This window comes from Coregonus clupeaformis, chromosome 23 (assembly GCF_020615455.1).
Source record: "Coregonus clupeaformis isolate EN_2021a chromosome 23, ASM2061545v1, whole genome shotgun sequence".
In the NCBI taxonomy this organism is placed as follows: domain Eukaryota; kingdom Metazoa; phylum Chordata; class Actinopteri; order Salmoniformes; family Salmonidae; genus Coregonus; species Coregonus clupeaformis.
In genome coordinates, this window is record NC_059214.1 from 17,850,135 (window position 1) to 17,866,665 (window position 16,531).

General features: G+C 46.1%; 1 protein-coding gene across 3 annotated transcripts in view; it reads left to right on the forward strand.

The window, feature by feature from the left end:
* The window catches only part of LOC121536678 (myosin light chain kinase, smooth muscle), a 95,333-nt gene extending 92,892 nt beyond the window's left edge, over window positions 1-2,441 (forward strand). For all 3 annotated transcript variants that reach the window (XM_041844105.2, XM_041844106.2, XM_041844107.2), the window contains one exon: window positions 2,061-2,441. In XM_041844105.2, the coding sequence (XP_041700039.1) occupies window positions 2,061-2,305 (245 nt within the window). In that variant the 3' untranslated portion in view covers window positions 2,306-2,441. The remainder of the gene's footprint in view (window positions 1-2,060) is intronic.
* The last annotated feature ends 14,090 nt before the right edge of the window (window positions 2,442-16,531 follow it).

Consider the following 16,531-nt stretch of genomic DNA (forward strand, 5'->3'; position numbering starts at 1 on the left):
GTGATGTAGGTGTCTTGGAGGGCGGGTAGTTTGCCCCCGGTAATGCGTTCGGCAGACCGCACCACCCTCTGGAGAGCCCTGTGGTTGCGGGCGGTGCAATTGCCGTACCAGGCGGTGATATAGCCCGACAGGATGCTCTCAATTGTGCATCTGTAAAAATGTGTGAGGGTTTTAGGTGCCAAGCCAAATTTCTTCAGCCTCCTGAGGTTGAAGAGGCTCTGTTGCACCTTCTTCACCACACTGTCTGCGTGGGTGGACCATTTCAGTTTGTCAGTGATGTGTACGCCAAGGAACTTGAAGCTTTCCACATTCTCCACTGCAGTCCCGTCGATGTGGATAGGGGGGTGCACCCTCTGGTGTTACCTGAAGTCCACGATCATCTCCTTTGTTTTGTTGACGTTGAGTGAGAGGTTATTTTCCTGGCACCACACTCCCAGAGCCCTCACCTCCTCCCTGTAGGCGGTCTCGTCATTGTTGGTAATCAAGCCTACTACTGTTGTGTCGTCTGCAAACTTGATGATTGAGTTGGAGGCGTACTTGGCCACGCAGTCATGGGTGAACAGGGAGTACAGGAGGGGGCTGAGCATGCATCCTTGTGGGGCCCCAGTGTTGAGTATCAGCGAAGTGGAGATGTTGTTTCCTACCTTCACCACCTGGGGGCGGTCCGTCAGGAAGTCCAGGACCCAGTTGCACAGGGCAGAGTTCAGACCCAGGGCCTCAAGCTTAATGATGAGCTTGGAGGGTACTATGGTGTTGAATGCTGAGCTATAGTCAATGAACAGCATTCTTACATGGGTATTCCTCTTGTCCAGATGGGATAGGGCAGTGTGATGGCGATTGCATCGTCTGTGGATCTATTGGGGCGGTAAGCAAATTTAAGTGGGTCTAGGGTGACAGGTAAGGTAGAGGTGATATGATCATTGACTAGTCTCTCAAAGCACTTCATGATGACAGAGGTGAGTGCTACGGGGTGATAGTCATTTAGTTCAGTTACCTTTGCTTTCTTGGGTACAGGAACAATGGTGGCCATCTTGAAGCATGTGGGAACAGCAGACTGGGAAAGGGAGAGATTGAATATGTCGGTAAACACACCAGCCAGCTGATCTGCGCATGCTCTGAGGACCCGGCTTGGGATGCGTCTGGGCCGGCAGACTTGCGGGGGTTAACATGCTTAAATGTCTTACTCACGTCGGCCATGGAGAAGGAGAGGCCACAGTCCTTGGTAGTGGGCCTCGTCGGTGGCACTGTGTTATCCTCAAAGCGGGTGAAGAAGGTGTTTAGCTTGTCTGGAAATGAGACGTCGGTGTCGGCGACATGGCTGGTTTTCCTTTTGTAGTCCGTGATTGTCTGTAGACCATGCCACATACGTCTCGTGTCTGAGCCGTTGAATTGCGACTCCACTTTGTCTCTATACTGATGTTTTGCCAGTTTAATTGCCTTGCGGAGTGCGTAGCTACACTGTTTGTATTCTGCCATATTCCCAGTCACCTTGCCATGTTTAAATGCGGTGGTTCACGCTTTCAGTTTTGCGCGAATGCTGCCATCTATCTACGGTTTCTGGTTAGGGTAGGTTTTAAGAGTCACAGTTGGCACAACATCACCTATACACTTCCTGATAAACTCAGTCACCGTTTCAGTGAATTCATCTAAATTATTTTCGCAAGCTACCCGGAACATATCCCAGTCCGCGTGATCAAAACAATCTTGAAGTTTGGATTCCAATTGGTCAGACCAGCGTTGAACAGTCCTTACCACGGGTCCATAGCACACATAGTGTAAGCTTTGCTCTCAATGGTTGTCCATAGACGTAGGTCAGTAAACCAGGATTAACGACAACAAGGTCATCTGTTTCATCCCATTTGTATTTCTAATACCACCTACATCCTATGACTACCCAATGAGACACACCTTGCATCCCAAATGGCACTCTATTCCCTATATAGTGCACTACTTTTGACCAGAGCCCCATGGGCCTGGGTCAAAAGTAGTGCACTATACAGGGAATAGGGGGTGACATTTGAGACACATCTACAGTATAAAGATTGTTTGTGTTTTCCCAGGCTACCCTGATCCAGAGGTGGTGTGGTACAAAGACGAACAGCCGATCAAAGAGACGCGCCACTTCCAGATCGATTACGACGAGGAGGGCAACTGCAGCCTGGTGATCTCGGAAGTGAACGGCGACGACGATGCCAAATACACTGTCAAGGCTGTCAACAGCCTGGGCGAGGCCACATGCACAGCCGAACTCCTGGTGGAGGTGATGGCGGAGGAGGAGGAGGAGGAGGAGGAGGAGGAGGAATGAGCGGTATGACTGGTACAAGACGAACAGATGATATCCCCTGTTTTTAGCCTTTAATCTCTTTTTTAATGGGTCGTTCCACCAATTAGGTGCCTTTTGAGTAGTGTAGCTTAAAAAAAAACTTTTAAAAAACGTTTTATTTCACCTAATTTTTACATTCTGTCAGAACACATAATAAAAAACATGTTTTCCCATCTTAAGAGGTTAAATAAAAATGTATAGTCAGTAACAGGGTTGACCGTAACAGGGTTGACCGTAACAGGGTTGACCGTAACAGGGTTGACGATTTCTTCTTAAATCATCTATACATTTCCTTGTGACGGGGAATGGAAGCTTGTTGTGTGCAACAGGGAGGGGCAATTGAATGCAAGCTTCACAAAAAAAAATTAATTGTTAAAACATTTCTAGCCTGTCTATCTATGGGTAACAGGGTTGATGTGTTATTCTCGAACCACTCCGTTTTCCACCACAAAACACCAGAAAATGTCCAAAAAGAGTAGAACCAGCTCACCTGCTTTTACACTATGATTTGACTATTAGATGTTCAATGTTTCTTTTGAAAAAACTATTTAAAAAGGAATAGTTTCACCATATTAAAACGAGAGTTCAGTTCACGTAACAGGGTTGATCTTAAAATGAGGGACTTTTTTATTTCTTTTTTTACTTCAAATGAATCACTAATCACATGAAATTAAAAATAATAATCAGAAATGACTTTGTCAAAGCAAAGAAAATAACTACGGCTTTACAATGATGGTGAAAACTTGGATAAATGTTGGGATTAAGTGGGGTAAACATTTTCTAGCAGTCACAGAGGGACAACATGCAGAATTTTGGCACTTTAGCAAGTCTTTTATTCATATTAACCCTTTACATTGGCCTGTATGGATAGGGCTAAATTGAAATGTTTCCTACAGAAGAAATATGAAAAGCATATGCATAACTAAAATGTAATGTAAATGTAATAACCATGGTAGCGATGGAAAGGGAACAGTTTCGAGATTATGGCGAAAATATTAGGTCAAAGATGAGGACACAACAATTCATCTGACACAAGACTGAATCCAAACATTACACTGTTGATTTTATGTGCATTTTACATTTAATGTACTTTTCGTCACATTTGTTGATAACAAAATCTGAAAATACTCTGGATACATTCAGTAACATGATAAGAATATTCCTGGAAAATGTGGGGTAGGTGCAACATAAGAAAACAAAATGGCAGGGGATGGAGTGAGAGGACTAACTGGTGGCCTCACACCTCTCCAAAGTGTGCACTGTTCCTAAGAAATTGTAATGCACTTTTATGACTAAAAGAGTCTTCAACTATAAGCAAGCACACTTGTAGTTGTTTTGTTTGGAACACAACCCTGCATCCCCGCCCTCACACAATTACTGTTGTTGTTTACGGATTCCAAAAACGGTCCATTATAAATCGCAATCTGGGTCAGGTGGGCATCATTTGAAAGCCTGTTCTATTGCCAACATGACTAGCTAAGTTACAACATATGATATTACAGTGTTAGGCTTTCACAATGCAATTCAGGGAAACAGATCATTTTGGTGCGCATAGAAAGGAGTCATGAGTGCATTTAGGTGCGTGTGCCACGGCAAATTTTTCTCACAATAAACAAACAGGCTCATTCTGTTCAGAACAACCAAGGGTATGACGCCATGTCATCTTGTAACTGTACATCAAACACAGTGATCATAAATGTTGACACTGTATATGACATGAGTTTTATGATATGGAAACGTGAAGTGCACATTTGGACTCATGGGTGTTTGGCTTGCTTGTATGACATCAAAGCAATATTTATTATCATCTTCAACGTCTCATCTTTCAAAATATATAGAGTCCTCTTAATTTACAGCATTTGCCTCACTCAGACAACAAAAATAGAACAAAAGTTGCCCGTTTAGCGGGAGAGATGGGGGCAACTTCTTGTCGCGTGAGGTACTTATGTTCAGAACGGCTTTCAGTCAAAACTCATACAGCGCTGTGAAGCGCAGAGCCAGTGCTCTGACGTCATGTATAGCATGTTACTGTCGTGCCCAAATCTGCAATTTTCAGCCCGTAAACTGGTACGAGTGGAAAGGGCTACAAATCAGATTGATCTCATTTTGCATGTGGTCTATTTTAAAGGGCAATATTTGTGTACAATCTCTACTTAAAATATCAAAGGGATGCAAAAGACACTCATTTCGTGGAATGACCTTAATAGCTGCGTTGCTAAGACACTCACCTTCTCCGACACACTCAGAAATGGGGGCGAAAATGGGCTTGATGACCTTTTGCTATGTTTGTGCACTTTCTTTCTTTTCTACTTATCAGTTATTTCAGATGTTAATATTTATAACATTACCTTGACATTAACCACATTCCAGCTGTTTGTGCTTTATCCATTTATTTAAAGGTATTTGATTTCCTTCAAGTTATCTACGTTTTTCTTCCTTAACCAAACAAGCCCAAAGTGACTGGTGTGTTTGTGTTATCAGCATTATTTGCAATTACCCTGGGCTCTTTTAAGAATGATTTTTTTATTTTATTATTATTATTTAAGCACAGAGTCATGTTATCATATTTGAGCATCAGTTTTGAGATCTTCCTTGCAAGCACGTGTCCACGATATTACAAATTTGCAATACTAAACAGACCAGTGAATTATCACACCTAGATTTGTTTTGTATTAGATGTATGTAGATTATATTTCTAAATTTTTTATAAATGTATCATTTTGACGAACTGCAGATTACATGTAATGAGAACACTACAAGTGTAGTTACTCACCATTACTAAATAAATTTTTATCACAAAATCATGCTGGTTGTATTGTGATTGGGATGAGTTTCCTATGGTGTTAGAAGCTTGGAGAAATAATGTATTGATTGATTGATTCAAATAAAAATACACATATACACAGTACATTAAAAAAAAATCAAGGTGACCGTATTGCACAATAATGTCAGACTTATTTCTGTTGTGGTCACTAGATTTTTTTTTCCCCATTTCAGATCAAGTTTATGAATTTCCTGGCTGGGCTGTGGGACAGTGGATGCGTATTGATAATTAAAATGTAACTGTTAACAGGCATTACCTGTGGATCATCATGAATAACTAACAGCTATCAACCAATCAGCATGCAGGATCCAAACTTAACATTTACATTTACATTTACGTCATTTAGCAGACGCTCTTATCCAGAGCGACTTACAAATAGGTGCATTCACCTTATAGCCAGTGGGATCACCACTTTACAATGTTTTTTTTGTTTTTGGGTTGGGGTAAGGGGGGGGTAGAAGGATTACTTTATCCTATCCCAGGTATTCCTTAAAGAGGTGGGGTTTCAAATGTCTCCGGAAGGTGGTGAGTGACTCCGCTGTCCTGGCGTCGTGAGGGAGCTTGTTCCACCATTGGGGTGCCAGAGCAGCGAACAGTTTTGACTGGGCTGAGTGGGAACTATGCTTCCGCAGAGGTAGGGAGCCAGCAGGCCAGAGGTGGATGAACGCAATGCCCTCGTTTGGGTGTAGGGACTGATCAGAGCCTGAAGGTACAGAGGTGCCGTTCCCCTCACAGCTCCGTAGGCAAGCACCATGGTCTTGTAGCAGATGCGAGCTTCAACTGGAAGCCAGTGGAGTGTGCGGAGGAGCGGGGTGACGTGAGAGAACTTGGGAAGGTTGAACACCAGACGGGCTGCGGCATTCTGGATAAGTTGTAGGGGTTTAATGGCACAGGCAGGGAGCCCAGCCAACAGCGAGTTGCAGTAATCCAGACGGGAGATGACAAGTGCCTGGATTAGGACCTGTGCCGCTTCCTGTGTAAGGCAGGGTCGTACTCTCCGAATGTTGTAGAGCATAAACCTACATGAACCTTAACGTTTTATAATTAAAGTTTAAACATGAAACATACGATACTTTGATTTATTCAAGAAATATAAATCTTGTGAGGTGAATACAATGTGGTTCTCTCATTCTAAAAATCCATTCCAGTGCAAGGTCGCTAATCTACGTTGGTTTGGAATTCCGGCCTAAGTCTCATCAAAATCTTTACAGAACCTTCCCCCCTTCCTTCTCTAGACACAGTGGACAGGACCAGACATTTATTCGGACCTGCTTTCAGCATGACATGCACCACCAGTGGACAGTAGATCTGATCTGGTTCTAGACATGGACTGCGATGGTGAATCACATCAGATTGTGGAGAAGCCAACTTAATGAGTTTCTCCTGACCCAGCCCAACACTCCTATCAGTGCCCTCTGACCTCTCCCTTCTCACACCAGTCTCTCCTCCAACACGGAGTGAGCTTCGCTGGGCTCTTTCAAGTTCTGTTTCAGACGCTCCATCTCTCCATCCTTCATCACTATCTCTTTCTTTTCTTCCTCAACACTTATTTCAACTGTATCCAATTCAGTTATTAGTTCTCAAAGTATTGTGATATCTCCCTTGAGCTTCTGGATTACTCCATCTTTCTTCAGATAGTTCTGCAGCTCCTTCTCAAGCTTCTGTGTCATCTCTCTTTCCTCACCCCTCTATCTTTTCTGTATTATTCCCTCCATCTCGCTGACCTTGGCCTCTGCCTCCTGTTAGGTCTGACTGCTGTAGAAACACTCTCTGTTTCATGCCACCATCTTTACCTGCTCCAGCAGATCTGAGACCTGAGGGCCATGGGCACTATCCTTAATGTTGAGGACATGAGTGCTCTGCTCTTTCAGGCCGTCAGCATGGGTGAATAGAATCAGTGTGTCCTCAACAACCCTCCGCAAAAGTCTCCTCCATTCTCTCTAGCAGCCCTTGGGGAGCTCCACTGGTATGACCAGGATGGAAGGCGGGGGTTTTGGGGCATACAGACAGCGAAGAGTCCCACATTCTGTCTCATCTACTCCAGAGAGTTCATGGCAGAACCAGCCTGGAGTGTCCACCAACACCAGCCGTCTCCCACACATGTCCCCATCTCTCCTCTTACTCCTCTGGGTCACTGCAGAGGGGCTGGCCTGGGCCCCAAACTCCCCTCTGCCCAGGATGATGTTTCCTGCTGCACTCCTCCCAGCCGCAGTCCTCCCCAGCAGAACCAGTCTCAGCTCAGACACTGGGAGACACTGGGGAGTCTGGACTGCTGCTCTCTCCTTTCACTGAAACACAACACACAGCACTGACCAACACAGAGCGCACTGCTCAACACAGCACTGACCAACACAGAGCACTGCTCAACACACTCACTCTCCGTAGGTTGGACCACTTTAAAAACATAATGTAAAACCCAGGGTAAGAAACTTAACTCACTGAGTGGAGGATTCCACCCCATGCTGTTTCTCCTCCTCAGTGGGAGTGTGGGGTCTGTCTGAACTCTCTTCTCCTATTGTAACACAACACAAACCACTTAAGACCCAGAACTGTTTGGGGGTGTAAGTCAGTCAAAATCAGAGATCAAAATCAGGAGACAAAACATCAGGCAGCATGACTGGAAAAGCGTGCATATAATTTAACATAAGAATTGTTGCAATTTTGATACATAGCTGAATAGTTCCATCTTACCAAGTTCTGTTGTTTTCTTTACTGGTATCCAATCCAGTAGTAATTTGATTTGTGTCACGCTCGTCGAACAGAGAGGACCAAGGCGCAGCGTTGCGGGTGAACATATTTATATTTATTACTAGATCACACGATCAAAACAAAGAACGAAACGTGAAGTCCTTCGATACCAAACCAAAAGGAACAAGAAACCACAAAACACAAAGTGCAAGACAAACAGTTAAATATGGCTCCCAATCAGAGACACCCAGCTGACACTCGTTGCCTCTGATTGGGAGTCACTCAGACCAACATAGAAAATAAACATAGACTTACACACCCTGGCTCAACACAACATAGTCCCCAGAGCCAGGGCGTGACAGTACCCCCCCCCAAAGGCGCGGACTCCGGCCGCGCCAAACAACCACAACAGGGGAGGGACCGGTGGGCACTCCGCCTCGGCGGCGGATCCGGCTCCGGACATGACCCAGGCACGGGTTGTGCTGGACTGACGACGCACACCCCTGGCTTGATGCGTGGAGGAGGAACGGGCCGGACCGGGCTGACGGACGCACCCCTGACTTGGTGCGGGGAGCAGGAATGAGCCGGACCGGGCTGACGACGCGCACCACTGACCCGGTGCGGGGGAGCTTGGACGGGCCGGACCGGGCTGGCGACGCGCACCACAGACTTGGTGCGGAGAGCAGGAACGGGCCGGACAGGGCTGACGACGCACACCACTGGCTTGGTGCGGGGAAGCTTGGATGGGCCAGACTGGGCTGGCGACGCGCACCACAGACTTGGTGCGGAGAGCAGGAACGGGCCGTGCCGGACTGACGACGCACACCACTGGCTTGGTGCGGGAAGCTTGGATGGGCCGGACTGGGCTGGCGACGCGCACCACAGACTTGGTGCGGAGAGCAGGAACGGGCCGGGCTGGGCTGTCGACGCACACCGTAGGCTTTGTGCGTGGAGCAGGAACAGGCCGGGCTGGGCTGTCGACGCACACCACTGACTTGGTGGGAATGGCAGGAACAGGCCGGGCTGGGCTGACGACGCGCACCACTGACTTGGTGGGAATGGCAGGAACAGGCCGGGCTGGGCTGACGACGCGCACCACTGACTTGGTGGGAATGGCAGGAACAGGCCGGGCTGGGCTGACGACGCGCACCACTGACTTGGTGGTAATGGCAGGAACAGGCCGGGCCGGGCTGACGACGCGCACCACTGACTTGGTGGGAATGGCAGGAACAGGCCGGGCTGGGCTGACGACGCGCACCACTGACTTGGTGGGAATGGCAGGAACAGGCCGGACCGTACTGGGGACACACACCACTGGCCCCACGCAGGGATCAGGAACGGGCCGGACCGGACTGGTAACACACCCCAGTACCTCTCGCCGTGCCTCCACACTTTCCCTCTCCTCTGTGCCCAGTGGCCCCCCTAACCTGGCGGCCTTCTCTGCCAACGCTTTGCACCGCTCTAACCCCAGACACCTGCTGGCCCGGCCGTCGTGAGCCCCCCTAAAAATTTCCTGGGGGTCTCTCCTCCCTCTTGCCAGACTCGCAATCATCTCCTCCCACGTCCATCCTCTCTCCTCGTCACGCTGCTTGATCCAGTCGAGGTTGCCACGGAGATCTGCCAGCGATGGCTCCTGAACACGCTGCTTGGTCTGGTTAAGGTGGTTTCTTCTGTCACGCTCGTCGAACAGAGAGGACCAAGGCGCAGCGTTGCGGGTGAACATATTTATATTTATTACTAGATCACACGATCAAAACAAAGAACGAAACGTGAAGTCCTTCGATACCAAACCAAAAGGAACAAGAAACCACAAAACACAAAGTGCAAGACAAACAGTTAAATATGGCTCCCAATCAGAGACACCCAGCTGACACTCGTTGCCTCTGATTGGGAGTCACTCAGACCAACATAGAAAATAAACATAGACTTACACACCCTGGCTCAACACAACATAGTCCCCAGAGCCAGGGCGTGACAATTTGTTTCTCCTTGTCTTGTAGTTGCTTGTTACTCTCCTGTAGCTCCTTTTTAGATTCACTCAATGTCTTTCTCATCTCCTCTTGTTGACTTTTTCCTCTAGTTGTTTTTCCATTCCTCCCACCTATGGAAAATACAGAATTATGGATGATTAATCATTTTAATTTGATGATCAAAATGTATATTCTCTCCACTAGTTTTGTTCTCCACCTTGATATCTAATTACCAATTTTGAGTTATTGATTTCTGATTGATTTGCCAAACAGATTAATTCAATCATCCATGCATTCATCACATCAATACAAAAACCTTTCAGAATTTGTTTTACTCATCCAGCCTCTCTGACGTCAACCGTCATCTGAGATTATCAACCATTATAAAATCAACCATAAGAGAACATTATCGATATTATTCAGTTTAACAGACTAATTAATGAATGACAATCAATAAATCAGTTAATGGTTGATCATTAACTGATGTATTGATTGTCATTCATGAATTAGTCGATCAAACTGATTGGTTCTGGGAACATGATTTATATGAATCTTCTCTCCTCCAGACTCTCACACTTACCAAGCTCACCAGCTGATTCCTCCCTCTTCAGCTTGACCCCCTTGGTCTCACGTAGTAAATACTCTGAGGCTGAACTAATGGTGTAAAACAGAGGGGAGTTATGTGTGGTAGACTACATCACTTGAATGCAAGATACAGTGCATCAGACTACTCCAATAATTCAATCCTCTCTCATATAGGGACTGTGGGCACCAATGGTTAGCTTCATTAGGTTAGCTTCATTAGGTTAATTAACAGCATGTTTTTATTGGCCCATTTCTGGGCCAATAAAGGGTGTGTGCTCAGCCACCTCCTGTACTCCCTGTTCATCCATGACTGCGTGGCCAAGTACGCCTCCAACTCAATCATCAAGTTTGCAGACGACACAACAGTAGTAGGCTTGATTACGAACAATGACGAGACCGCCTACAGGGAGGAGGTGAGGGCTCTGGGAGTGTGGTGCCAGGAAAATAACCGCTCACTCAACGTCAACAAAACAAAGGAGATGATCGTGGACTTCAGGAAACAGCAGAGGGTGCACCCCCCTATCCACATTGACGGGACCGCAGTGGAGAAGGTGGAAAGCTTCAAGTTCCTTGGCGTACACATCACTGACAAACTGAAATGGTCCACCCACGCAGACAGTGTGGTGGAGAAGGCGCAACAGAGCCTCTTCAACCTCAGGAGGCTGAAGAAATTTGGCTTGTCACCTAAAACCCTCACAAACTTTTACAGATGCATAATTGAGAGCATCCGGTCGGGCTGTATCACCGCCTGGTACGGTGGTGTGGTCTGCCGAACGCATTACCGGGGGCAAACTACCCACCCTCCAAGACACCTACAGCACCCGATGTCACAGGAAGGCCAAAAAGATCATCAAGGACATCAACCACCCGAGCCACTGCCTGTTCACCCCGCTATCATCCAGAAGGCGAGGTCAGTACAGGTGCATCAAAGCTGGGACCGAGAGAATGAAAAACAGCTTCTTTCTCAAGGCCATCAGACTGTTAAATAGCCATCACTAGCACATTAGAGGCTGCTGCTGCCTATTGAAATCACTGGCCACTTTAAGAAATGGAACACTAGTCACTTTAATAATGTTTACATATCTTGCACTACTCATCTCATATGTATATACTGTATTATATTCTATAATATTCTACTGTCTCTTAGTCCATGCCGCTCTGTCATTGCTTGTCCATATATGTATATATTCTTAAATTCCATTCCTTACCAGATTTGTGTGTATAGGGTATATGTTGTGAAATTGTTAGATATTACTTGTTAGATATTACTGCACTGTCGGAGCTAGAAGCACAAGCATTTTGCTACACCCGCAATAACACTTGATTTGATTTGATCGTCATGAGAACAGCACTGGTCTCAGGTGAGAGGTGACAGGACAGGGTGACATCTTCACCAACATCAGCGTCCGTATCATCTTCAGTGGTGATTCATTTAAATTAATCTGTTCAGGAGAAACATTTCTGGTTTATTTATATTTCCATATTCACAAATACTCTCCTCATAAACACAGCTCAATTAAAAGCTACAATAGACATATAATGACAAGGATAATGTCAATTCTAAAATACAACACACCTACAATCCCATGTAGACATATTTATTTAAAGGAAATTAGAAAAAGAAGAAGTACAACATGAATACTACTATCAGTGGGAATCTATGATGCAGAAGGAATTGCAAAGAGTTTGGAGGGAGAAGTCACTGTGGAGGAGTAGAGCTGTTTCTCACAGACACAAACTCAGCTTCAACTCCTCATTCCAAACAGATTTCATCCAATGACACAGTTACACATAAAGAGACATTAAACCTCAAACTCATTTGACTTTACATAATTGGTTTAGTATTGTTGTCAAAAATATGTGTAAGAAAAGCTAATAATTAATTAAAAGAGTACTATGAACTCTGGACTCTGTCATTTCCTGCAATAAAAATAGAAAACAATCATATTTACATCATTTCCACCATACTGTATATTCATCAGATACATTTTTTTTTTTTTAGGATCACAGATACAAACATCTCGTCTTCTTTCTCTCCAGTCCTCAAGTTTGAAAAGTGAAATATACTGAGATCACCTCTTACCTTTACATATCTTCGTCTTCCACTTGACATAAACAGTTGTTGATTTAAATCCATAACAATGTTCCACTATTCAAGAAAAACATACTGTACATGAGTACATACAGACGTACGACAGCGTGGCCACGCACGACTCCAACACCATCATTAAGTTTGCTGACGACACAACGGTGGTAGACCTGATCACAGACAGCGATGAGACAACCTACAGGGAGGAGGTCAGGGACCTTGCAGTGTTGTGCCAGGACAACAGTCTCTCCCTCAATGTCAGCAAGACCAAGGAGCTGATCGTGGACTACAGGAAACAGGGGGGCTGTAGTGGAGCGGGTTGAAAGCTTCAAGTTCCTTGGTGTCCACATCACTAAGGACTTAACATGGTCCACATACACATCTGCACAGTCGTGAAGAGGGCACAACAGTGCCTCTTCTCCCTCAGGAGGCTGAAGTGATTTTTCATAGGCCCTCAGATCCTCAAGAGGTTCTACAGCTGCACCATCGAGAGCATCTTGACTGGCTGCATCACCGCCTGGTACGGCAACTGCACCACCCTCGACTGCAAAGCACTACAGTGGGTGGTACGGACGACCCAGTACATCACTGGGGCCGAGCTCCCCACCATCCAGGACCTCTATATCAAGCGGAGTCAGAGGAAGGCCTGAAAAATTGCGACTTCAGCCACCCAAGTCATGGACTGTTCTCTCTGCTACCATCTGGCAAGCGGTACAAGAGCATCCGGTCTCAGGCCAACAGGCTCCGAGAAGGGCTTCTATCCCTAAGCAATGGACTGTTGAATAGCTAACCAATGTTTACCCAGACTAGTTACACTGACTATATGTACACTCACAGGACTTTATCCACACAAGAAGAACAGCAAGAAGATTGTTCCAATCAGAGCTGGTCCAATGTCACAAGTCATGGAAACCGAAGGCAGTGGCATGCTGCTAAGCGGACGGGGGTGACTGTGAGAGGTTCGGAGCAGATTGACATAAGGAATAGCTTTGCTGCACTGGTGCCTGATCTACCTGCACCTTCATCGCTGGGATTGCCTGTGTCGGCGACGGGGGTGCTGACTCCAACTACACTGACTCCAGCAGTGGCTTCGTTGTCGAGTTCGGCTCATTTCCCTCTCTCTAGATCTGATGGGGCACTGCCTGCTGTGGCAGGTCTGGACCAATCGCCGCAAGCAGCGGGCGTACGCTATCCTGCTTCTCGTGGGCCCATGAAAGGTTCAATGAATTGTGTAAGGGGTAGCAATGGACGGATTTCTCTATTCCCTTCTCCGGCCGTTGTATTGGGCAGTTCAATGGTGAGAAATGTATCAGTCCCTGGAGCAAAAACGTTGCGCTATCCAGGAACACGAGTACAGGACATCAATAAGTTGCTCACTAACATTTTAAATCAGAATCAGGAAATTGAGTCTGTCATAGTTCATGTGGGAATCAATAACATTATGAAGGGCAGCTCAGAACAGCTGAATATGGATTTTAAAGAACTGATTGGGTCACTGCTTGACACCAACAAACACCCCATCATTTCTGGCTCTCTGCCCTCCCTAAATCGTAGCATTGAATGTTTCAGCAGACTTTTAGCCCTCCATAACTGGCTACGAGACTATTGCAGCTCTGTGGGTGTAACATTTATTGACAATTTCGATACGTTCTTGAAACAAAGCTCGTTTTACAAGGAGGATGGGATCCAACCAAATTACTTGGGTTCCTGGCTCCTTTCACAGCATTATAAGGCTGCGTTGAGACAATTACTTATCAATGGGCTCCAGAGTGGCGCAGCGGTCTAAGGCACTGCATTTCAGTGCTTGAGGCGTCACTACAGACCCCCTGGTTCGGTTCCAGGCTGTATCACAACCGGCTGTGATTGGGAGTCCCATAGGACGGCGCACAATTGGCCCAGCGTCGTCCGGATTTGGCCGGTGTAGGCCGTCATTGTAAATAAGACTTTGTTCTTAACTGACTTGCCTAGTTAAATAAAGGTAAAATATTTTTGTGAAATGCTTAACCAACAGTGCATTTATTTTTTAACAAAAAAAGTAAGTGTTGAGAAAAAAAGAGCAGAAGTAAAATAAAATAACAGTAGGGAGGGTAATATGTACATGTGGGTAGAGTTAAAGTGACTATGCATAAATAATTAACAGAGTAGCAGCAGCGTAAAAGGATGGGGTGGGGGGGCAGTGCAAATAGTCCGGGTAGCCATGATTAGCTGTTCAGGAGTCTTATGGCTTGGGGGTAGAAGCTGTTGAGAAGTCTTTTGGACCTAGACTTGGCACTCCGGTACCGCTTGCCGTGCGGTAGCAGAGAGAACAGTCTATGACTAGGGTGGCTGGAGTCTTTTTTTTTTTGAGGGCCTTCCTCTGACACCGCCTGGTATAGAGGTCCTGGATGGCAGGAAGCTTGGCCCCAGTGATGTACTGGGCCGTACGCACTACCCTCTGTAGTGCCTTGCGGTCGGAGGCCAAGCAGTTGCCATACCAGGCGGTGATGCAACCAGTCAGGATGCTCTCGATGGTGCAGCTGTATAACTTTTTGAGGATCTGAGGACCCATGCCAAATCTTTTCAGTCTCCTGAGGGGGAATAGGCTTTGTCGTGCCCTCTTCACGACTGTCTTGGTGTGTTTGGACCATGATAGTTCGTTGGTGATGTGGACACCAAGGAACTTGAAGCTCTCAACCTGTTCCACTACAGCCCCGTCGATGAGAATGGGGGCGTGCTCAGTCCTCTTTTTTTCCTGTAGTCCACAATCATCTCCTTTGTCTTGGTCACGTTGAGGGAGAGGTTGTTATCCTGGCACCACACGGCCAGGTCTCTGACCTCCTCCCTATAGGCTGTCTCATCGTTGTCGGTGATCAGGCCTACCACTGTTGTGTCGTCGGCAAACTTAATGATGGTGTTGTAGTCGTGCCTGGCCATGCAGTCATGGGTGAACAGGAAGTACAGGAGGGGACTGAGCACGCACCCCTGAGGGGCCCCCGTGTTGAGGATCAGTGTGGCAGATGTGTTGTGACCTACCCTTACCACCTGGGGGCGGCCCGTCAGGATGTCCAGGATCCAGTTGCAGAGGGAAGTGTTTAGTCCCAGGGTCCTTAGCTTAGTGATGAGCTTTGATGGCACTATGGTGTTGAATGCTGAGCTGTAGTCAATGAATAGCATTCTCAAGTAGGTGTTCCTCTTGACCAGGTGGGAAAGGGCAGTGTGGAGTGCAATAGAGATTGCATCATCTGTGGATCTGTTGGGGCGGTATGCAAATTGGAGTGGGTCTAGGGTTTCTGGGATAATGCTGTTGATGTGAGCCATGACCAGCCTTTCAAAGCACTTCATGGCTACAGACACCTACCATTGTGACGCTGAGTTGTCATAATGCTTCAGCAAATGTACATTATCCCAGTGGCTTTGGAAGACACAATGTAAGCAATCTAATTTATGTCCCTCTTACTGCCCTGAATGCCTCTGCTCATCCCACAGCTATTGCATGCGGTAATCATGTGCCTATGAACCAGAGTTATACTGTTAGCACTGAGGCGGTGTGCCTTAGTAGGAAGTCCACTGTGTGCAGCTCACCCTGCACTAACATAGATAACATGAGCATGACTACTTCTGTTTAACTTCCCAGTAAGGCAATGAAAACAATCAAGCATCCCAGAAAAGTGCAAAAAATAGCCCACGTTAACACATTTAGCTTAAGAAACAAGGTTAATGGAATCAATAATTTGCTAGTAACAGATGACATTCATATTCTCTCAGTCTCTGAAACTCACTTAGATAATACCTTTGATGATACAGTGGTAGCAATACATGGTTATAACATCTACAGAAAAGCTTAGATAGGATCTCATGTTAAATACTGTTTAAGTAATATGGCTACAGGTTCATCTGCATCACCTAAAGCCCATTCTGGTGGGAAGCTGCTATAGACCACCAAGTGCTAACAGTCAGTATCTGGATAACATGTGTGAAATGCTTGTATATGATTGATAATGTATATGATATCAACAGAGAGGTATATTTTCTGGGTGATTTAAACATTGACTGGCTTTCATCAGGCTGCCCAC